A 21127-nucleotide genomic window follows, 5' to 3' on the forward strand; every position below is an offset into this window, starting at 1 on the left:
TTCTGTGGCTCCTATGGTGACCGCCTTAAATTGCATCCTTGCCAAGCAAAACGATTTCTAATGGCGCCTCCACTTAGATTAGGTCAATTGGACTCTGCTCTGAGCTTTCGTTGCAAAAAATCATTCATTTTACATACACACACACATGCACACATGCACACATACACACTTACAGTAGTAGTAGTATTTGTTGGTCAGAAAGCCAAAGGCGAAAAGTTTTTGATGGTCATTGATGGTGATACGTCCGGCGTTGAACTCTGAGGTAAACGCAAAGGCAGTTGAACAAGCGACTGCGGATGCGATTGTTGAAGCCAGGGCCGGAAGGAGAGCAGGGCTGCAGACTGAGAGTGCGAGTGCGAGTGGGAGTGGGAGTGGGGCTGCCCACTCGGTCACTCTGGTCAGCAAAACTGCTAACAAGCTGCTAGCGACCAAACGTTGACAACCCCATGGGACATTTGGTCGGCTCGGTTAGGTTTAAGTGTTTTATGAACTTGTTTCAATGAAGTCATACAAAGTGCGTATGGGAATGTGTGTGTGTGTATGTGTATGTAAGTGTGTGTGTGTGTGTGCGTACTTGCAGGTGACATGTGGCAACAGAAGCCATGTCTACGCTTAACCTGACCTGGCCGTGGTCTAGCTCTGACCCGTCCATGTCTGGGGCATTGAAGCTTTTAATTTGATTTTCGTTCAAGTGCGGTTTTCCTATATCCCTCTCTTTCTCTCTCTCTCTCGCTCTCTCCTCTACGTGTGTATGTTTAGGTATTTGGCAAGTTGTGAACTCAATTCGGCTTTGTTGGTTGCATTGAACTTGAGCTTCTGCTGCTGCTACACGTTGCGCTCTAATGAGCGAGCCAGCAGCACACATCTTAATTAAAGCTAGTCCAAAATTGACAAATATTTAACGACTTGCACGACTCTCACATACCCTGAAGTGTGTACACTTCAAACTAACAAATATATAAAGATAACACTTTCCCTCAATATGACGTATCCTTAAAACAGTTTCTAAGTTATGTATGTTTAAGACTAATTTGAGACATCAAAATGATTTGAAAGTAACATTACTTGATATTCGACCATTGCATACAAAGTGTATGCATAATTGGTATTCCTTCTTACGACCACATGTGAGCATATTTGCAGTTGAGAAAGAAAGAATTTGTATTAATTTATAGTAAAGAAATTCATTTCCCAGATCTCAATTATGTAGTGAAAAATTCTGTATAAACATGTGAAAATATTTCAAATAAATTTAGGGAAAGTTCCCTTCACATTACATTTCGAGAACAAAAGCTATGCATTATGATATGTGTTTGTAACGGTTCAAAATTTGAACAGCCAAAAGGACCAGGCACATATTATGTTAACAATTTGAGAATCGCCGAGAAAGGAGTAGCGAATTTATTCATCTACGGATAGCGTTAATTGTCTGCTAATTTCTACATTCGAACATTCACAACATAAAAATGATTTTTGTAATGCATGAAAACGAGAAAAAAAGCAAATTGCTAAACGTTTCAAAATTGAGCAGGCATTGAAACACAAATTTTCAGAATTTACAGAAGACATTGTATTATTACAGTGACGAAACTGAAATTGGAATACAAACAATTCGATAAAAGGAATAAACAACAATAAGCATGACATTCAATCCTGGAGTTTACGAAGCCGTCAACAAATTACTGGCGACTCCGAAGCCAAAATATCCCTACAAGTACAAAAATGTGGAGCTTCATGTTAATCTGAAGAATCACTCTCATGCTTACTTCCATAGATCGATTCGGTTGAGCCACTCGATCCGTAACAAATTGAATGTGTGCGTTCTTGGCGATGAGTTGCACTGCGCTGAGGCCATTAAAAATGGCATACATTGCATTAAAGCAAACATCGTATTCAAACCCAAGAAGACCATCGAATACTATATGAAGAAAATAATCATGACCTATGATGCATTTCTTATTTCGGATAGTCTATGCGCTCAAATGCCAAGCAAAATGGCGGTCCAATTTTTCAGGGCCAACAAAATCCTTCGGCTGTTGAGCCACGACAAACCGATGATGGAAAAAATCGAAGAATTGAAATATACCATAAATTTCAAGTTGATCAACTCACGCAAACTGTGCTCTGTGATTGGCAACCTTCGCTTGACTCCGGAAGAGCTTAATGACAACATCATCACTGCGATTCGTTTCTTAGTCCCGCAGCTCAAGGATAAATGGGGCAATATCGAAAGCGTCTATATCAAGACTCCCGAGGGAGAACCGCATTTGGTCTTCTAACTGTTTGAATCGTTGCATTTCTGTTTCATCCAATTTAAGTTAAAAAAAAAATCTGTGACTGTACCAAATAAAATGTAATCTGCTGTTTGAAGTTTAAATTATTGCATTTATCTATTTTATATTTAATACAATTTCATCAATTTAACTGAATAATGGACTTTTTTTATTCTTTTTTATAGAAATAATTCCTCTAGTAGAAATGTATAAACAGCAATCATAAAATATTCCAGAAACCCGCCAAGTATAGTTTTATACAAAAAATATAAAAGACCTCAACATATTTCTTCTGTCTGCCCGTCTGTCCGTCTAAATAAACACGTACATATATCTCAGAGATTAATGAAGCTAAAGTGCTTGAATTTGGCATGAAGACTATACGACAATAAATCAATAAAATGAATATACAATAAACGTCCCACAACTAATATTGAAATAGAAATGCCACTGACAAAACATTCACCAAATCGAACTGCATGTTTTCTTTTTCGAAATAAAATCAATTCGATTCAATCAGGTCTGTTGACCTTACGACATTAACTTGTGGCATGTTGCACAAGTTGACAGTGAAAATGTGCAGTGCAGCGTAGCGTTAAGCTGGACAAACACTGGACAAAAAATGCTCACAAAGTGGAGCGCAACTTAAGGCAAAGGAACGTAACTCATTTGACAACATGCTGCGGCTGAGCAAAGTGGCCAAGTTTGAATCGGAGCCCGCATCCGCATCCGCATCGAAGCGAGTCAGCTGGCGAAGCATTATAGCACTGAATACGGATGAATTTTGCCGCAACACAAGCATACACGGACTCAAGTACATCAACAGTCGCAAACTGCACATTGCAGACAGGTGAGAAACAAGCACACAAAAAAACGACAGAATGATAAAAAAAAACAATGAAGGAATACAAACAATTCGAGTGCAGAGGGTTCTTTGGCCTGGCTCTGTTCTCGGTGCTTTGCTTTGCCGCCTATTTGATGCAGGACGCCTTCGTCCGTTGGAACACAACACCGGTGATTGTGGGCATCAATCCGGAGCCGACGTACATAACAAACGAACCATTCCCGGCGATAAGCATCTGCAATCTGAATCAGGCCCTCGCTAGCCAAGCTGCCCACATCCTCAACGACACCTCGAAGTTTGCCATGCTGCAGGTGTTGTGTCGTCGCAAGCTCAATTCCCAATTTAGTCGCGGCCTCAACAACTGGGAGCAGCTCATTAGCAATGTGTGTTTGTGTGTGTGGGTCACTTACACTATTTTGAAATTGCTTAATTTCTTCTTACTTCACACAAACACAGATTTCACAGCCCTGCAGCGATCTGGTGATTAGCTGTCGCTTTGGTGCCGTTGACACGCGATGCGAACGCACTTTTCATCCCATTGTCACAGACGAGGGACTCTGCTGTGTCTTCAACATGCTGCATCCACGATTCATGTACAAACACAAGTAAGCACCTTGTCCGTCCGTCCGTCTGTCCGTCCAAGCCTCACAATCTTCAAAACTGCGAAAGCTAAGGATCTTTTTAGTATTTTTATCATTATTTGTAATACTTTTCAAATAGCGCCATTCACTTTTAAATTTATAACGTTTAAAAGTAATAAATTTGTATTTACTTAAAGTCACATAATACATTTTTGTCGCAATTCTTCAAATTTCAGGAGAATCTATCATGACAGTTATAGGCATAATTAGCTAACTTTAAAAGAGCATTAGAAATACCATTTTAATAATACTTTAACGCTTAGCTTCACTAACGCATAAAAAGCTTTTCAAGCCATCCTCAAAAGTTGCCACACAAAAGTTACCCACAAATCATTACATAGTTTAAACATTAAGAGACCTCTTACTCCACTTTAATTTAGCTTTTTGAAAAAGCTTTACCAACAATCTTGAAAAGTTCATAAAATGATGACAGGTTTTGGCATATTTTTAGCTTTAAAAAACTTTACAAGACATCCTCAAAAGTTGCATGAAGATCACCCACAAATCATAGCAGTGTTTAGACTTTAAAAGACCCTTTACTTCTCGCTTCAAAAAATAGTTCAGTTATGAATTGAACTTGTTGAAAAAGCTTTGCCCACAATCTTGAAAAGCTTTAACAATTAATTGGCATATTTTTAGCTTCTTCAATACGACTTCAAAAGACCTTTTGCTTTTCATATCAAATAACTTAAAGGTATTCGTAACCTTTTTCTTCAATGTTAAAGTTATCAATTGCACTTTTTGAAAAACCTTTTCCTACAATCGTGAAAAGTTCTTTAAATTATGGCAGGCTTTGGCATATTTTTAGCTTCTTCAAAAGACCCTTTGCTTGAAAGAGTTATTTATAAGCTAAACATTTCACGAGCATCACTCCAAAATAAGAGTACTTACTTCACTTATTCCGAACCCCTTTGAATTATTTTTAAAAAATATAAAGAAAGGGTCTTACCGCAAAACTCTCTCTCACTCACTTAATTTCTGCAGTGTGCCTTTAACGCTGCGCAACATCAGCATGGAGAAGAGCTACCAGGCGGTCAATTGGCATGCTGAGCTGGGCTACAGCCGCAGCTTAAAGAAGCCACATAATCACTACTATCCACGCGCCTCGCTGGGCACTGGTGAATCGCTGGGCCTGTCGCTCACACTGGACGTGCAGGCGGCCACATATTACTGCTCGTCAAGTAATAGCATTGGCCTCAAGATTGCGCTGCACAGTCCAAATGAGTCGCCCAATGTGCGAGAGACCGGGATGCTGCTCTCGCCGGGCTTGGAGACCAAATTGCGCATTGAGCCGACCAAGTTAATGACCGAGGAAGCGTTGCGCAAGGTGCATCGCAAGTATCGACATTGTTTATTTCGCAGCGAGGGTAATTTGAGTTATTTTGCGCACTACACGCAACGCAATTGCGAAATGGAATGCATGTCGCGACTGTTGTTGCAACACTGCGGCTGCGTTGTCTTCTACATGCCACGCATCCATGGCAACGACACCGTCTGCAGCATACGGGAATCGCACTGCGTGGAGAGCGTGCGTCTGCACACGATTGGCCAGGCGGTTGAATCGTGTCTGGACAATTGTTTGCCCAGCTGCTTTGATCTCACATTCAATGCGATTCCATATTCAACGAAGATCTCGTACAATGACTTCAAGATGGCCAATCCCAGCATGCAGAACTATAGCGAACGGTATGTGGAGAGCAGCATTGCCTTGGTCAATCTGTATTACAAGGAGCACACGTTCCGTGCCAGCAAACAGACCGAGTTCATTGGCATCACCGATTTTCTGTGTGGGTAACAAACACTGTTGCAGAGTCATTTGATTCCATTTTTTGTTTTATTACAGCCAACGTGGGCGGCTTGATGGGCTTGTTTCTGGGTTTCAGTTTCCTCTCGATTGCCGAATGCGTGTACTTCGCCTTCATTCGCCCATGTCGCATCTGCACCGAACTGCGTCAGCGTCGTCCCGTCTCCACGCTGGAATTGGCCAAGGCATCGCAATGCACAGTCAAAAGGGTCAAGCGGCGAGTTAATACTTTGTTGCCGCAAGTGGTGTGGCAACGACAGCGTCAACGTCAACGTCAGCGACAGCAGCTGACGAAGCATTCGCCATTTCACATTTCGGCTGCCACCTGGTTTAAAACTGAACTGGGACTCCAATTGCATCCGGCTTAAAACGTCGTATTTATTATTAGATGTTATATGTTGTGTGTGTGTGTTTTTGAACTATATTAAATCAAAGTATTGTGTAACTACATCATTTTTGGGCAGCGCAAAGTTTTTGGGTCGCTCATAGGCCAGCATAAACTGCTTCGATACTTTCTTCACTTCATCATCAAAAATCTGGCAAAGAGAAAAGATTTATAATAATTTTAGTTTCCAATTTAATTAGTTTACATGGCATACAATTTATATTTGTTAATGTTTAACTGTTTGTTTTGAGCACATAATACGCTTTTCTTTCAACGCAAATTTCACTCAGGAAATCTACATCATTCTATAATATGTACATATTCTCAAGCTCAAATCAATTCTTAAGCAGAAATTCAACTTGAAATTAGCTACAAATAAATAATTAAACTGAAAAGAATTCCTTCTACAAATCTTTATCTTCTCCTACAAATGATAACATTCTTACATTTTAATAAACTATATCATAAATTCGTTACATATTTATAACTTTTAAAATGACTTATACGATTTTGTATTTTTTGTTCGTGTTTTTGTTTTGTAGGGAATTTGTATAGAAAATAACAAGTTAAAAAATAAATTATGTCATATGTTTTATGTTGCAACATTAAACTTAAATCCAGCGTTTAAATAAATTCAATACCTCTCTTAGTTTGGTCAGTATAATGATTTGAAGTTGTCGGTATGTGGTGCTTCTTCAAAGTAATATCTTGGAACTAGATCATTGATTAATTAATGAATTGATTCATTAGCTAATTTTTCGTAGTTATATTCCTTCTTTAAATATAAATCTTGACGATCCTTTCATAACTAAGCAAAAGGTTCCTTCTTTAAATATAAATCTAGTCTAACTAATTCAACATATTTTAAATTCTCAGCCTATAATCAACTTTGTAGTATTACTTACATCAGATTCCTTCATTTCAAGCAGTTGTCCCAAATCAAATTCCATGAGGGGCAGGCTTTTGGAGACGAAACGGGCCGCATTTGCAACCTCGGGCACTACGTGTTTCTGCAACAAAACCATTTCCCACAACGAGCTGTTAATCGCACCGGTCTTTACCGGATCCAGCTCAGTGTCATCAAAGGGATCTGCAATCTCCACAGCTGACAACAGAAGACAACATTCAAATATGCAAATATATTCAGGAAGAACAACAGCATTAGAACTTACCACTTGCGGCAGCTGTGGCGCAAATCAGACGCTTGAGACCCGTGTGACGCAACAAAAGATTGCAGACGAAACGTATGAGAATGATGGCATCCTCCGTTGGACTACGCAAAGCTAGACGTGACATGCGTTTGGCAAAAGCAGCCACGAGATTTTCGGGCAAATGCGTCGAAGTCAAAAAGATGTCGGCCAAATAAAAGAGACGCGCCTTATACTTGTTGTAGAACATGCGGGGATAGAACATATTGTACAGCTTTTTATACACATCCGGATACGTGATGTTCTGCTTTTGCATCAGCGAAAAGATACCCTGCAACGCCAGCAAAGCAATGGGACCATCTAACACATAACAAAACGTTAACAAAATATACAAGATCTTACAATCATATCAACAACAACAAATTACAACTTACCGAACTGATGCAGCGAGTCCATGAGGAAATCGGTAAGCAAAATGGGATTCTCCAAATGCGGTAGAATGCGCTCTAAGAGCACAACCAGCACCTGACGATGCACCTGCTCATCAACGCCGCTGCAGCGATCAATGATGCCTTGCCACACGATATTCAATAGCTTTTGCGTGTCAGCCAAGTCAAAGCTGCCTGCCATGTGATACTGTTGCTCGGCCAGCACAGTTTTGCCCAAGTTCAATGTATTGACGATGCCCAAATAGTTCAAAGCCTGTTGTGGCGTCTCCACAAAACTTGCCGGCGTCAATTGTGGCAACAGTTCGTAGCTCAACTGCAGCACGTCCAGGCAGCGTGCATATTTCTCAAATGCAGGCAATGCCAAGGCTGGCGACGTCTCCGATTCAATTAAGGCACCCAGAATGCTGCTCAAATGTTTCTTTGGCCAATTCCCATTGTTGTGCTTGACGTGCTTTGCCTCGGTCACAATAAGTTGCATGGCAACTTTGAGTGCAACGTTGGCATCTTCTTTGTTGGTGCCCGCCAAGCGCTGCAGCAGCCAGCTCCACGTTTTATTGTAGAGCGCAAAGCATTTGGCATTGGGATCCGTGTCCAATGTTTTGTTGAGCTTTGCTTTCGCTTTCGCCTTGGACTTTTTGGCGGGTTTGGTCAGCTCTTCGTCGGCGGGATAAACACTTTGACGCTTCAGCAGGTTCTTAAAGATCACCTCAATAGTGTGCATGAGACCCACTTGATGTGCGTACCCCTCCTCAGCCTGGAAACCATGTATAAAATTAGTTATTTTGCATAAACACAACACATTTAACTTACAAAGAGTTTAACAATGCCACCCAGTACTTTGGTATCGACTTGGGTGGCATTCAAAAAGGCATTTGCCTTTTGCTGCAGCTCGGCGGGTACATTTGAACGTTTGGCGAGTGTGTCCAACGCTGGAGCTCCTTGTTTCGCCTTATTTGTGTGTTTCATGATCGTATTTTCAAAACGTAAATAAAACGCGACACATCCAAATATAAAACGTGCGCGGCGAACTGCTGACTAAAATAAGGGGCTGCCAACTTGTGTGTGGACTGGACGCAACAAGCACGCGTTTTTGGCCAAATTTAGCGCATTTCTCACGTTTATTCATCTGCAACACATGTGTGTTCGTTTTTTGTTTATTTTTTTTAATTGATATTATAAATAATTAAAATGAATGTGAGCACGGATTTTAAGCCTGTACCAACGCGTGCTGCGCTTGCACTACAGAAGAGTGCCAGCAAAACAGAATTCACGGCTCTAGTCTTTCAAGAGCCGCAGACTGCAGCAACAACAAAAACAAACACAACAGGCGAAGGAGCTGAGGCTACAACAACAAATGCTAAGGACACAAAAGCGGACAACGAATTCGACATGAAGCGCGCACGCCATGAGGTTCTCAACTTTGCTATGGCCAATCAACGGACCAGTAAAAACAAGCGCAAAATGGAAATCTTTCAGCTGATCAAATTGGGCGCCAAGCCGCCGAAGAAGGCGTACAAAAACTACAAAGATCTGAAAGCGGAACGGCAGCGGCTCCAGGATATTCGCGAGCAACGCAAGAAATTCCATCAGTTGGGCAAAAATCAAGCGGGCGCCGCTAGCGTTAAATGTACAACGAAAACGCAGCGAAATCAACGCGATAAGAAGCGAGCACCAGTTGCAAATATTGGCCAGCATTATGGCAAAGCCGAGACAAAACTGAAAAAGCGTAATTAAAGCATATTTCAAACAGAATTTTCAACATGGCCTGTTTTATTTTGTAAACAAAACCCATACGCATATGTCTGTTATGCGATGTTTATGTTTATTTTTTTGTAACTGGCAGCCCAAAATGCGATTAGCGTTGCCAATGTATTAAGAGCCTTTAACATTTTTATTTATTACACAATGAAGTTTCAAATGCAGAAAGCGTAGCTATATTTATGTTTTAACTAAATACCTATGTTAATGGCATTTTTTATAGTTCTGCATTTGTACTTAGTAAACAAATGTATTTACATATCTTATGTATATTTTAATTATTTGGCAACCCCAAATGAGTTGGCGCTGCCAATCTTTTGGAAATCATATGTTTCTATTGCTATTGTTGTTGTTTTTTTTTTGTGTGCACTTGATTATTGGTCAGACGTGCGATTACGTGAATTCAGTTAGAAGCAATAAGAATTGTTATTAATTGCGAACAATACAAAATGAATGCAGCTCCACGTGCCGCCATCAATCAGCTACTACGCCGCGCCTACAGCGCTGCAAGTGGTGCCTCCAAGCCCACAATCACTTCGAGTGCCGCTCCAGCTTCAGCTCCTGTTAAGAATGTGACTGGTCTGAGCAGCGCCTGTGTGAAGCCCACATCGACACCAGTTGGACCAGGAGCGTCAGCTAGCAGCGGATACAAAGTGCCCGAATATTTCTGCTTCAATCGCTTCTCTTATGCCGAAGCTGAGGTTGAGATGGCCAAATATCGCTGCCCTCAGCCATCTGCGGTGAAGAAGTAAATGCGATTAAACAAAGAATGTAATTATTTAGATGAAATGCATATGTATAATAAAAAACGTTAAACAAAACGCAGCAAGCCAGTAATTATTTGACAAATTAATATAGGCACGCACATATATGTATATATATGCATATGTACATACATATATGCTACACAATATACAAATATACAGTATATTTGTATGTGTGTGTCTGCTGCATTGGCATGCCAACCTGTTGACCAAGGTTGGCAGCGCACACCAGCGCGCTCTGGTCTTGCAAACACACACACACAAGTTGGCAGCACCGCGATTTGCATTTATTTTTGTGCTCTCGTTCTCTCCCTCTTTTTCACTGCTATTTCTCATCGTAATTTCATGGCGAGTGGCAGTGCTGTGCTGTTCTGTTCTGGTTAATCGACATCGAAAATATTGAGCGCGGGAAGTGATAGAGAGATATTCCAACACACACTGTGTTGTTTTCACATCCAATTTGTCGTTGCAGTTAATAACACCAAAAAAAAGTAAATCGCAATTTTATTTTTTTTTCATTGCGTTCGTCTGCAAATTAATACAAAATAAATGAAAACGAAAAAATAAATGCAAAACAAACTGTGCAAGCAAGCAAGCAGTAAGCCACGGGGTAGGGAAGCGCAGCTCTCTTCATTGTGTTGTTTGTGCGTGTATGTGTGGTACAGTTGGGTAGAAAAAACATTGCTGGCCTGGCAGCGCCGTACAGCAGAACCAGCACAGTAAAAAAAAGAAAATAGAAACAGTGAAGCAAGCAAAACTCAAAAAAAGAAAAAAAAACAAATATAAAATAATATAGTGACGTTATTTATTTATGAATTGCAAACTGTGTGTAAATGAAAAAGCCGTCGAACATTAATGAATTAGTGCAAAATAAAATGAACGGTGTTGCCAATTTGCTAATATTTTACAGCAGCAGGGAAGACTTCACAAACGCAATCGCAATCGAACGCAGTGCAGTGAAAGCAGAAATCATAAACGACATTTATGCAAAGAAAAACGAAAAATGTAAAACCTTTTCAAAACGTAAGTGCAGTCTTAAAAAAAAAATGGTCTAGGTGAAAAATATTGCAATTAATTGAAAGGGGCAACACAGCAGTAGTTGATTAGCAGATATACGCGTAGTTATATCTATTAAAATATATATCAGCGAGCTAGATAGATATATGCATATATATATGTGTGTGAGCGTGTGTACCTCAACTGGCGCGCAAAAATTTAGCATAGTGTAGTTTGCCTGAGATTGCCTGCCGCTAGCCAAAACCAAAAATGTCTAAAATGGGCGCCAGAGTTGTCGCGCATTCACGATTAGAGAGGAGCGCGTGATTGATGCACGTAAAAGAATATATTAATCGAAAATGCGAAGTCAAGAAATATTTCATTTTCTTCGTGATTAGAATTCAGCTAATTAGAGAGTAGCGCGCCAAAACATAGAGGTATTATTTATATATATATATATAGAGAGAGAAATGTATTTCATAAAAGTAATATAAAATAAAATTGTGTCATATCTAATTACTTATGCCATACCTAATTAGGATAGTTTGCCATGGTTGCCACTGCGCTGCATTAGTATTGTTTTGTTATTTGGCAGACGATTTAAAAAATGTCCATTCTCTTTTACCATTGCGTTTTCTTGACTCTTTTAATTCAATCAATTTGCAGTGATATATGTAAAAAATGCGAGCTGGTAAAAAGACGGCAACAGCAGCTGACACGACAGGCAAGACTCGACCGTGCATAGTTTATGTGAAGAATCTAAAGGAATCGGAAACCACTGAGTTGATCAACAATTCGACGCACTACAGCAAGCAACAGCAACGCAACGCATCAGGCAAGTGCAACATAAATACGACAACGTTTAAGGAGAAGGAAAAGGAGAGGGAGAAGACAGGAGATCTGAGAGAGACGCGCACATCGAGACGTGCCACATCCATAGCAAACGTCGAACTGTTGCCCAAGCGAGCAAACGCAGCCGTTATCGGCAAATCTCCAATTGTGGCTTCTGTACGCGGACGTCCTCCCATCAAGCAGCAGCAGCTGCAGCAACAGCAGCAGCTGAAGCGACGCAACACCGAGTTTCCAGTGGCAAGAACTCCTGTTGCTGCTGCTGCTGCCACAACTTTGGCTGCTGTGAAGCGACGGGATAACAACAACACAACCATCACAACAACAACAACAACGTCGTCAGCGAAAGGCAACAAAATGTACAAACAATCCAAGTTGGCCATGTCGTCATCAGCATCGTCGGCCATTGTCACATCGCCGCCACCGACAATTGCCGCAAGTCGTTCGCGTCGCTCGATCAAACCGAATCCCAAATATGCCAGCGATGACATGGTGACACCCAAATATGTTGCCGCCTTGGCCAGCGATACGCCCAACAAGCGAGGAGGCGGGGCCAAGCAACTATTTCTGGACGACGACGATGACGAGGACGATGATCTGCATGATTTGATTGAGGAGGATAACGATGATGAGCTCACCGATGCCGCCTTCAATCCGCAGCTGCACAAATCCGACGATGACGACGAAATCAGCGAGGCGGAGTTCGAGGAGCAGCTGCGACGCGAGAAGGTGCCACCGAAACGTGGTCGTGGACGACCACCGAAGCATCCGCATGCCATTGCCGCCGCAGCGGCTGCTCAAGCGGCACGCAATGCGGCCCAGGCTCAGGCGGAACAGCGTGGCAGCGGCGGACGTGGCAATGTGGCGTCAGTAGGTCGCGGCGGCGGCACACATCTGCAGCAGCTGCGCCGCTCGATGGCCGTCAATCATATGGTACGCTCCAATCCCATGACGTTGGTGGGCAACAAACGCAAGCTGGAGGATCATCAGGATGGCCCAGTGGCACGCAAACGCATGGCCACCGAATTGAATAGCAGCGGCGGACGCACAGCACCTGTTATCAATGGCAGCACATCGGTAGCAAAGACAGCGGCCATCGGACTGCTGGGCAATCAGAGCAAGACCAAGCTCATTGTGAGCAGCAACAATAATAGCGCAGGCGGCGGCATGCGCTTCATACAGACAACAAACGCCAAGCAACAGTCGCAGCAGCAGCAGCAACGAGCTGTGTCCAATTTCAAGTTGAACTCGGCGTCGGCAACGATGCCGGGACGTCCGATTGGCAGTGTGGGCGTGGCACGTTCCGGTCCAGCGGCACGTCCAGTGGCCGGCAGCCAGCAGCGCGGTGTCGGCAGCGGCGGCGGTGGCCTCAAGATGCACAAGGCGTCGATGGGCAGCGGGGCGGCAGGCAATGCTAAAGTGAAGGTGGATAGCAGCAGCAACGATGAGGTGCCGACATTTACCATTGTGAATATTGATGATATTATCAATCAGGATGATGTGCTCATCTCGCGCACCTCGAACAACAATCGCAAGACGCCGCACACGCCACGCAACATAAGCAGCAGCAGCAACAGCAATAATAACAACTCACGCTCCACGTCCGCCAACAACAACAGCAGCAGCAACAGTGCAACGCCGCTCAGCAACAACACAACTGGCAACAGTTTGAATTCGAGCGGCAAACGCATCAAGATGCTGTCGACAACAACAACAAGCACAGCGGGCAAAACAACGGGCGGCTTAAAGCAACTGACATTGGCGGAAGCGACAAAGCCGCGTCCACGCATCCTTAACGCTGAGATGGGCAAAAAGACGCCGGTGATGAAGCCACTGATGTGCATGGGCAAGGAACTGTGTCCCACGCCCAGCGATGGCGGCGATACCGAAGACGATGAGGATCTAATGTCGCATGAGATGGCCGATGAGGATGACATTGCAACCATATCACCAACCACAGCAGCCACAACAACGACAACAACAGCAGCGGGAAGTGGAGCATCGCAATCGCGTGTTGTGCGTCGCGTGCAAACTGCTAAATGGCTGCCAAATGCTGCACGACGTAACATTTTGGCGACGACACCGAATGCGAGCAATAAGCAACAGCAACAACAACAACAGCTGGTGACAGATCGCAAGCTGACAAAGCTGCTGGGCGAGGGCAGTGATGATGATATGGTCTTTAAGAAGCCGGCAAGTCCGTCAACCTCATTGTCAGCCACAAACACGCCACAGCAGTCGGCGTTAGGTTTGCGTCGCTCCAAAGAGAATGCGAATGCCAATGCCAATATCATTATTAAAACCAGCAACAGTCCGAGCAACTTGGATGAGGCAACGACCATTGATGGCGATGTGGCTGCTGCCATGTTGTTGGATGGGGCAACAACAACAGCGGTTGCTGCGGACACGAAAACAACGGGCATTATCAAACAAGAGGCGAAATACTTTCCACCCGAAACAACCACATACTGTGAGGAAGATGGACGGATTGTGAAGAAGATCACATGCTATGAGACCTGGCATGTGATTAGCACACCCCGCGAGTCCATCACAAAGACACGCCAGCAACGCACCTGCCTCGAATTATCGCTGGCCAAGCTTGCGAATGTAGCCACACGCATCAAAGTCCCCTCGAGCAAATGGACCAGCAAGGTGACGCTGTACAAGGTGTCGCCATCGCTGATGCAGCGCCAAACGATGACCATATTCACCGGTGATCTGAAGACCTACAACATACCCGAGGAGGAGCGTCACAAATATCAGCCATCGTGTGTCCTGTTCCGACGATCGGTGCTCGATCGCAGCAAGTGCCGTGTGCCCTTCGATCGTGCCATCATCTTTAAGAACAAATGCTTCTATGCGAACATCGAGGGCAAGCATGTCAATTTGCTGGGCGCACCCGAGGTCGTGAATACCATTAAGGATGTGGAGATACTCATCGATATCGTTGATTCACTGGCATTATCAAGCAATCTTGTTGAAATGGTTACTTCCAAGTAGTTCGTGAGCGGGGGGCACAACGGGGGGATTATGCTGTATGCTGTATAAAATATGCAACAAATAATTCAAAAAACCAAAAAAAAGAAGAAAAAACACAATACTACGTAATTAATTATGTAGAATCCGGACAGTTGAGAGTAAGTGGCGTACAAAATTCTTTGAAGAGAATTTGGATCAATTTGATATGATATGATGGGTTACGCTGAATGTTTCTTTTTTTTTTAATTTGATTTAACTTAGTTGTAATAGTTACTTTAGCGTAATAGTTACTTTAGCTGCTCGTTATATATCTACATAAAAAATATATAATAAAACAATTCAACACAAACAACACACGCAAAAACCAACAACAACCACAACACAGCAATAACAACAATTTATACACATGCATATTTTATATATATACACAATTTTAATTTTCAATCATTATTTTGATAATATATTCTAAATGTGTAATGATGTATATCGGATAAATCGGAATAATCCCCAAAAGCAAAACTGTATAATTCGAGAGTCGAACGCGACTTTCAAAGTAAACCTAAAAATTAAAGAAAAACCAACTCTATAATTTTTAATAAATAAGTTTTACATAATGTATGTATGTAGGGCATAAATAATTTTTTTAAAAAACTAAAAAAAAAAACCAAAAATCGAGATACAAAACCACTTTTTAATTTGCAAATATATAAAACTGTAGTTGATTTATATTGTAAACAAAAAAAATAAAGAAAAATAAAAACGATCCGTAAAGAAAACAACATTACAAGATAAGGCGCGAATGCGCATATTTAAATTTATTTCTACATTTAAAGCAATGACGAGGGAGTAATAAATAAACATATATATTATTTTATTTCTTTATATACGATTAAAAGTTTAATCTAAAAGCTAAATGCATTGTATTTTTCCATCATTCTGGTTGGGTTTGGATTTTCAAAATAAATAAATTGTTTAATATTTCAGTACAACTTCAACGAATGCCAGTGTGTACACACTTGAAATGTGGCCCATAATTGTCATTTGTGTTTGTGCTTTCGATTTTGCAACCCTCTGAAGTTTTGTTGTTTGATCGAGTGCAATTTATTAATTGTTACAGCATACAGACTTAATTTAAATGTTTATTTTCATTTGTACAATAGTTTTGTGGGTGCATACATTTTCGGGGTAAGAAGAATCGATAGTTGTCAATCGATGTGAACTTTTCTTCTTTGTGTGCCTGCAAAACAGCGTGACCGCATATATTGCTAAATATACTATTTGAAGATGCGAACTTCAAGTATAAAACTCGCATTATTTAAATGGTAAAGCTTCTTATTAGTGCTGCTGCCAAAAAAAAATATTAATAAAGCAAACCGTCAAGTTTCTCATAGAAATACATGAAAAACAACCATAATACCAACATCGGCGGTCACACTGAAGTTGGCTTGTTTAAAATTCACATCGATAACTATCGCGTATGCGTGCGTGTGTGAGTATGTGCGGCGAACGTGTTGAGCATCCCTGGTTCGATACACGTATCGATATCAGTCTAGCGCTGTCAATTATTTACCTATATATATATATTTTGTCTCCCCACAAAAAATTATAATTATAAACGCCCAACCAAAAAGTAAAAAACAAGAAAAAACTAAAGAAAAACTAACGCAAAAAAAACACAAAGTAAAAGTGTGCGGCAGCAAGCAATTGCGCTGATTGATGTGGTCTGTGTGTGCGTGTGTGTGTGTAGGAGCGAACAGAGGAGGGAGCAAATGAAGGAGGAGGAGCGCTGCTTGCTGCGGCTCCATTGACAACCCAACCCAAAAAAGCAGAAGCACAGCGACAAGCAGAAACGAGAGGAGTACACATACAGTGCATAGAAGAAGAGCGAGCGCAAAGGGAAAAACGCAGACAACAAAAAAAAAACGAAGAAAACTGTGGAAACTGCATAATTAATATTTAACACATATAGTAATACACATAACTTAAGAAATTACATTGTATAAGTTAGGCAGCCTCCTCCACCCCCCACAAACATCAAAATGGATACCGAGCGCGGAGCAACAAATAATGGACAAGAGACGAAGGTGATTTATCACATCGACGATGAGAGCACTCCATATTTGGTCAAAATACCCATATGCTCGGCTCAGGTGACGCTCAAGGACTTTAAGCTGGTGCTGAACAAACAGAACAACAACTACAAGTATTTCTTCAAGTCGATGGACGCGGACTTTGGTGTCGTCAAAGAGGAGATCGCCGACGATGCCACCATATTGCCTTGCTTCAATGGACGCGTCGTCTCGTGGCTCGTCTCCGCCGATGGCACCAATCAATCCGACAATTGCTCCGAGCTGCCGCCAAGTGAATGCGAAATGCGTGTGCGCACTCATCTAATGCAACAACAGCAGCAACAACAGCAACAACAACAACAGCAGCAGCAGCAACAGCATCTACAACAGCAATCACAACAGCAAACACAACAGCAATCAACACAGCAACAGCAGCAACACAAGTTGCCGCTGCAACTGCTGCAAGCGCCGCCACTCACATATCAATCGGCCTCGGTGCTCTCCAGCGATCTGGATTCCACCAGCCTGTTTGGCACCGAATCCGAACTGACCTTGGATCGCGACATGACCGACTACAGCAGCGTGCAACGGTTGCAGGTCCGCAAGAAGCCGCAGCGTCGCAAAAAGCGTGCGCCCAGCATGTCGCGCACATCCTCGTACAGTTCGATCACCGACTCGACAATGTCGCTGAACATCATCACGGTGTCGATCAACATGGAGGCCGTTAACTTTCTGGGCATCTCAATTGTCGGCCAATCGAATCGCGGCGGCGATGGCGGCATCTATGTGGGCAGCATCATGAAGGGCGGCGCCGTCGCCTTGGATGGTCGCATCGAGCCGGGTGACATGATATTGCAGGTGAACGATGTGAATTTCGAGAATATGACCAATGACGAGGCGGTGCGTGTGCTGCGCGAAGTCGTCCAGAAGCCGGGTCCGATCAAACTGGTTGTGGCCAAGTGTTGGGATCCCAATCCCAAGGGTTATTTCACCATACCGCGCACGGAACCGGTGCGTCCCATTGATCCCGGCGCTTGGGTGGCGCACACACAAGCGTTGACCTCACATGACAGTATTATGGCCGATATACCGGAGCCGATCAAGGAGCGACTCGATCAGAACAACATTGAGGAGATTGTGAAGGCCATGACGAAACCGGACAGTGGCCTCGAGATACGTGATCGCATGTGGCTGAAGATAACCATACCGAATGCATTTATTGGTGCCGATGCTGTAAATTGGGTGCTCGAGAATGTGGAGGATGTGCAGGATCGACGCGAGGCCAGACGCATTGTGTCGGCGATGTTGCGCAACAATTTCATCAAGCATACCGTGAACAAATTGACATTCTCCGAGCAATGCTATTATGTGGTGAACGAGGAGCGTAATCCAAATATGCGATTGGCCGGCATGCACAATAATCCCCATGGCATGGTCGGTGGACCGCATGGCGGTGGGGCATTGAGTCATGCGGACACCGAGAGCATCACCAGCGACATTGGTCCGTTGCCAAATCCGCCAATCTATATGCCATACTCGGCCACATATAATCCAAGTCACGGCTATCAGCCGATACAATATGGCATCGCCGAGCGTCACATTTCGTCCGGTTCGAGCAGCTCAGATGTGCTCACCAGCAAGGATATCTCGGCGTCGCAGAGTGACATCACCTCGGTCATTCATCAGACCAATCAGCTAACGATCGCTGCGCATGGCTCCAATAAATCATCGGGTTCATCGAATCGCGGTGGCGGTGGCGGAGGAGGCGGTGGTGGTGGAGGTGGCAATACCAACGATCAGGACGTATCCGTATTTAATTACGTATTGTAGAAATCTTTTGCAATGAAATTGTGTGTTTATTATTAATTAATATAATTATTCTTTTTATACATATACGAGTATACAAGCAAAACAGAAACAGAAACAGAAAACAACAAAAACAAAACAATATAATATGTATATTTATAAGAAGCTGATCATAACGAAGTCGCAAGATATTGACGATGATAATGATAATGATGATGATGATGATAATGATGTGGACACTGTGTCAAGTAGGATTAGCTCGAGACGTGACGCCTCCGCAGCATGGATTACACGAATGCGATTGCGATAGAAAGAGAGCGCGTCGAGAATGAAAGTGAAAGAGAGAGAGAGAGAGAGAACAAGTTGCATGGGATGAATGGAAGCCAGCTTGTAATGAGCATAAGAATGAGATGATAATTTTGAATAAAGTTCTAAGAATTTAGTAATCAAAAACAAAAACAAACAACAACAAAAAAACAAATAAAAAATATAATGCATAATTTTTGCCAATTTATTTGTGTGTTCTTAAGCACTTTCTTATCTTGAATGTGTGATTTATTGATTTTTCAGCTCCTTGTGATAAAACAAACACAAAAACTTCCTATCCACTGCCAATGTGAACGATAAAAATATCAAAATTGCATAGATAAGCGCATTGACAATAGAAAAATGTATCGTTTACAAATATAGATTATTTGCTAGCTTTTACACTGTTATTTTGAATTAGGCGCGCGGTTTACGCTTTACAGCACTATGTCAAAAATCGAAATGTATGCAGTAGTATATTAATACTGCAATTGGGTGTCTGGCAACGCTCTAAAAAAGTATAAGTTCTAAAATTTCGGTTTGTAAATGATGAAGTTTTCATAGCAATAAATAGTGTAGTATAATTTATAATAACAATATTATTTGTCATTACACTACAAAAAAATTAAATCGTTATCGATAACTCCCAGTGGTGAGTATGGTGGTATTTGGTATTTCTTATCGTCAGCGGTGCGGTCACCCTGTATTGTGTTTAGGCAACTTTTGTTAGAAATGTCAACAGAAGTTGAAACTTCGACTGCGTCTGATAAATTCTCGGCCAATGCCGAAGAACTAGAAAGCTACTATTTAATGCTCGAAGCGGGCAACATACCAGAACTCCAGTGGCAATTCCCGGGCCGTCGTCCACCGTCGCCAGATGCCAGCGCCGGCGTCAACAACAAAGAGCTGGAAGCAGCCACCGAAGCTGTTGAACAAGAGTAAGACAAGCGCTTAAAATAAGCATATGGAATAAATATTTAATTGCTATTCTTTGCTTGCAGGCCACAGAAGGCAAACGACTTTGATTTCAGTGACGATGTGGCGCCAACTCAAATGCGTGTGCGCAGCCAGACTTCGACACCGAAATCGGCGAAGAAGAAGACTGCCAACTTTGCCGGTGTTCTAGAGACCCTAAAGAAGAAGAAGACGGAGGGTTCCTAGCACACAATTAATCCATATAGCATGCAGTTTAACTAGATCCAAAAAGGAACTGGAATTTCAAAAGAGACACATTCATTAGGACACTAGACATAATTGTCTGTTTATTATTTTTTTTATTTATATCATAGTTAACAGTGCTAATTAATTTAAGCTCGTTTAAAATTCTTAATTTCAATTGAATCTTTTCCCGGCAATCTATCGTATTTTTAAATCTTTTCCACATCATATATTTTCATCCCCTTAGAATAACGAATTTTTTGTAAATAATTATATTTAAGTAGTCTATTTTTAACATACATACAATAGTGTATACACAATATATTTATGCATTATATATATAAACCTTAACGTGTTTGTTCTTTTTAGTGAATTCGACTTTTCTTATCTGAATTATGTTCATAGTACATTAATTGTTTGTTCATATCTATTTTTCATTTATCTTAAAATGGTGCTCATTCCCTGCAATTCATTCGTATATCACTCTCTCGCTTCCTCCTACTATTCGCTATCTCTTTCGGTTATGTGTGAACAATGCTATTGCTTTTTTAATGCAGTTGACTATAGTTTCAAGATAATAATCTTAAGGAAAAAATAAGTTTAGAAAATAAACAATATCATTAAATACAAATTTTATGAAAAGAATACAAAAATATATATATATTTAAGATCAAAAGTTAAATGTAGTTTAAAAAAAATTAAAAATTGAACTATTAGTTTGCTTTCTTGTATCCTTGTATCCCTGAGAGCGAATAACTAAATATAAAGTTTAGAAATGTAAAATTGAATTCAATTGTTAAATTCTTTCGCTTTCCCACAGGGAATTCTTGTAATTGCATTGATTTATATTGGTCATAGTTATAGTATGCTTCTTCAATTCCAGATATATGTATGAATT

The 21127-nt window shown here is 41.7% G+C and overlaps 8 protein-coding genes across 9 annotated transcripts; 7 read left to right on the forward strand and 1 right to left on the reverse strand.

Moving 5' to 3' along the window:
- The first annotated feature begins 1507 nt into the window (after positions 1-1507).
- On the forward strand, positions 1508-2371 carry LOC132796193 (large ribosomal subunit protein uL1-like). Its single transcript, XM_060807272.1, has 2 exons — positions 1508-1714; positions 1775-2371. The coding sequence occupies exons 1-2, from the start codon at positions 1641-1643 to the stop codon at positions 2277-2279; spliced, it is 579 nt and encodes a 192-aa protein (XP_060663255.1). The 5' UTR covers positions 1508-1640; the 3' UTR covers positions 2280-2371.
- Positions 2372-2744: 373 nt separating this feature from the next.
- Positions 2745-6082, forward strand: LOC132795046 (pickpocket protein 28). Its single transcript, XM_060805459.1, has 5 exons — positions 2745-3123; positions 3200-3500; positions 3574-3722; positions 4743-5545; positions 5602-6082. The coding sequence occupies exons 1-5, from the start codon at positions 2951-2953 to the stop codon at positions 5928-5930; spliced, it is 1755 nt and encodes a 584-aa protein (XP_060661442.1). The 5' UTR covers positions 2745-2950; the 3' UTR covers positions 5931-6082.
- On the reverse strand, positions 5877-8589 carry LOC132795047 (nucleolar complex protein 4 homolog B). The gene is made up of 5 exons (XM_060805460.1): positions 8355-8589; positions 7530-8298; positions 7120-7455; positions 6853-7052; positions 5877-6098 (listed from the first exon to the last, which is right to left on the reverse strand). Exons 1-5 carry the CDS (start codon positions 8508-8510, stop codon positions 5982-5984), a joined length of 1578 nt encoding a protein of 525 aa, XP_060661443.1. The 5' UTR covers positions 8511-8589; the 3' UTR covers positions 5877-5981.
- A 54-nt stretch (positions 8590-8643) lies between these two features.
- Positions 8644-9303, forward strand: LOC132795048 (uncharacterized protein C1orf131 homolog). Its single transcript, XM_060805461.1, has one exon. The coding sequence runs from the start codon at positions 8733-8735 to the stop codon at positions 9276-9278; it is 546 nt and encodes a 181-aa protein (XP_060661444.1). The 5' UTR covers positions 8644-8732; the 3' UTR covers positions 9279-9303.
- A 345-nt stretch (positions 9304-9648) lies between these two features.
- LOC132795049 (uncharacterized) lies at positions 9649-10127 on the forward strand. The gene has a single exon (XM_060805462.1). The coding sequence runs from the start codon at positions 9752-9754 to the stop codon at positions 10052-10054; it is 303 nt and encodes a 100-aa protein (XP_060661445.1). The 5' UTR covers positions 9649-9751; the 3' UTR covers positions 10055-10127.
- A 272-nt stretch (positions 10128-10399) lies between these two features.
- Positions 10400-15602, forward strand: LOC132795045 (uncharacterized). Of its 2 annotated transcripts, XM_060805457.1 has the most exons (3): positions 10400-10557; positions 10977-11089; positions 11729-15602. In XM_060805457.1, exon 3 carries the CDS (start codon positions 11744-11746, stop codon positions 14909-14911), a length of 3168 nt encoding a protein of 1055 aa, XP_060661440.1. In that variant the 5' UTR covers positions 10400-10557; positions 10977-11089; positions 11729-11743; the 3' UTR covers positions 14912-15602. The 2 variants fall into 2 exon arrangements, with proteins under 2 accessions (XP_060661440.1, XP_060661441.1); XM_060805458.1 differs by lacking the exon at positions 10977-11089.
- An 823-nt stretch (positions 15603-16425) lies between these two features.
- LOC132795991 (segment polarity protein dishevelled) lies at positions 16426-19269 on the forward strand. Its single transcript, XM_060806983.1, has one exon. The coding sequence runs from the start codon at positions 16930-16932 to the stop codon at positions 18787-18789; it is 1860 nt and encodes a 619-aa protein (XP_060662966.1). The 5' UTR covers positions 16426-16929; the 3' UTR covers positions 18790-19269.
- A 489-nt stretch (positions 19270-19758) lies between these two features.
- Positions 19759-20565, forward strand: LOC132795142 (uncharacterized). The gene is made up of 2 exons (XM_060805643.1): positions 19759-20009; positions 20073-20565. The coding sequence occupies exons 1-2, from the start codon at positions 19804-19806 to the stop codon at positions 20230-20232; spliced, it is 366 nt and encodes a 121-aa protein (XP_060661626.1). The 5' UTR covers positions 19759-19803; the 3' UTR covers positions 20233-20565.
- The last annotated feature ends 562 nt before the right edge of the window (positions 20566-21127 follow it).

This window comes from Drosophila nasuta, chromosome X (assembly GCF_023558535.2).
Source record: "Drosophila nasuta strain 15112-1781.00 chromosome X, ASM2355853v1, whole genome shotgun sequence".
Taxonomy (NCBI): Eukaryota; Metazoa; Arthropoda; class Insecta; order Diptera; family Drosophilidae; genus Drosophila; species Drosophila nasuta.

Bases quoted from the DNA above. Each gene is read 5' to 3' on its own strand.
- LOC132795046 (XM_060805459.1), top strand. From the start codon at position 2,951: ATGCTGCGGCTGAGCAAAGTGGCCAAGTTTGAATCGGAGCCCGCATCC. The intron at 3,501-3,573 runs GTGTGTTTGTGT...ACACAAACACAG, and splicing joins GGGAGCAGCTCATTAGCAAT to ATTTCACAGCCCTGCAGCGA. The intron at 5,546-5,601 runs GTGGGTAACAAA...GTTTTATTACAG, and splicing joins TGGCATCACCGATTTTCTGT to CCAACGTGGGCGGCTTGATG.
- LOC132796193 (XM_060807272.1), top strand. From the start codon at position 1,641: ATGACATTCAATCCTGGAGTTTACGAAGCCGTCAACAAATTACTGGCG. The intron at 1,715-1,774 runs GTACAAAAATGT...TTACTTCCATAG, and splicing joins AAGCCAAAATATCCCTACAA to ATCGATTCGGTTGAGCCACT.
- LOC132795991 (XM_060806983.1), top strand. From the start codon at position 16,930: ATGGATACCGAGCGCGGAGCAACAAATAATGGACAAGAGACGAAGGTG.
- LOC132795045 (XM_060805457.1), top strand. From the start codon at position 11,744: ATGCGAGCTGGTAAAAAGACGGCAACAGCAGCTGACACGACAGGCAAG.
- LOC132795049 (XM_060805462.1), top strand. From the start codon at position 9,752: ATGAATGCAGCTCCACGTGCCGCCATCAATCAGCTACTACGCCGCGCC.
- LOC132795047 (XM_060805460.1), bottom strand. From the start codon at position 8,510: ATGAAACACACAAATAAGGCGAAACAAGGAGCTCCAGCGTTGGACACA. The intron at 7,053-7,119 runs GTAAGTTCTAAT...TTCTGTTGTCAG, and splicing joins CGCCACAGCTGCCGCAAGTG to CTGTGGAGATTGCAGATCCC. The intron at 6,099-6,852 runs GTAAGTAATACT...TCTCTTTGCCAG, and splicing joins TTGAAATGAAGGAATCTGAT to ATTTTTGATGATGAAGTGAA.
- LOC132795048 (XM_060805461.1), top strand. From the start codon at position 8,733: ATGAATGTGAGCACGGATTTTAAGCCTGTACCAACGCGTGCTGCGCTT.
- LOC132795142 (XM_060805643.1), top strand. From the start codon at position 19,804: ATGTCAACAGAAGTTGAAACTTCGACTGCGTCTGATAAATTCTCGGCC. The intron at 20,010-20,072 runs GTAAGACAAGCG...CTTTGCTTGCAG, and splicing joins ACCGAAGCTGTTGAACAAGA to GCCACAGAAGGCAAACGACT.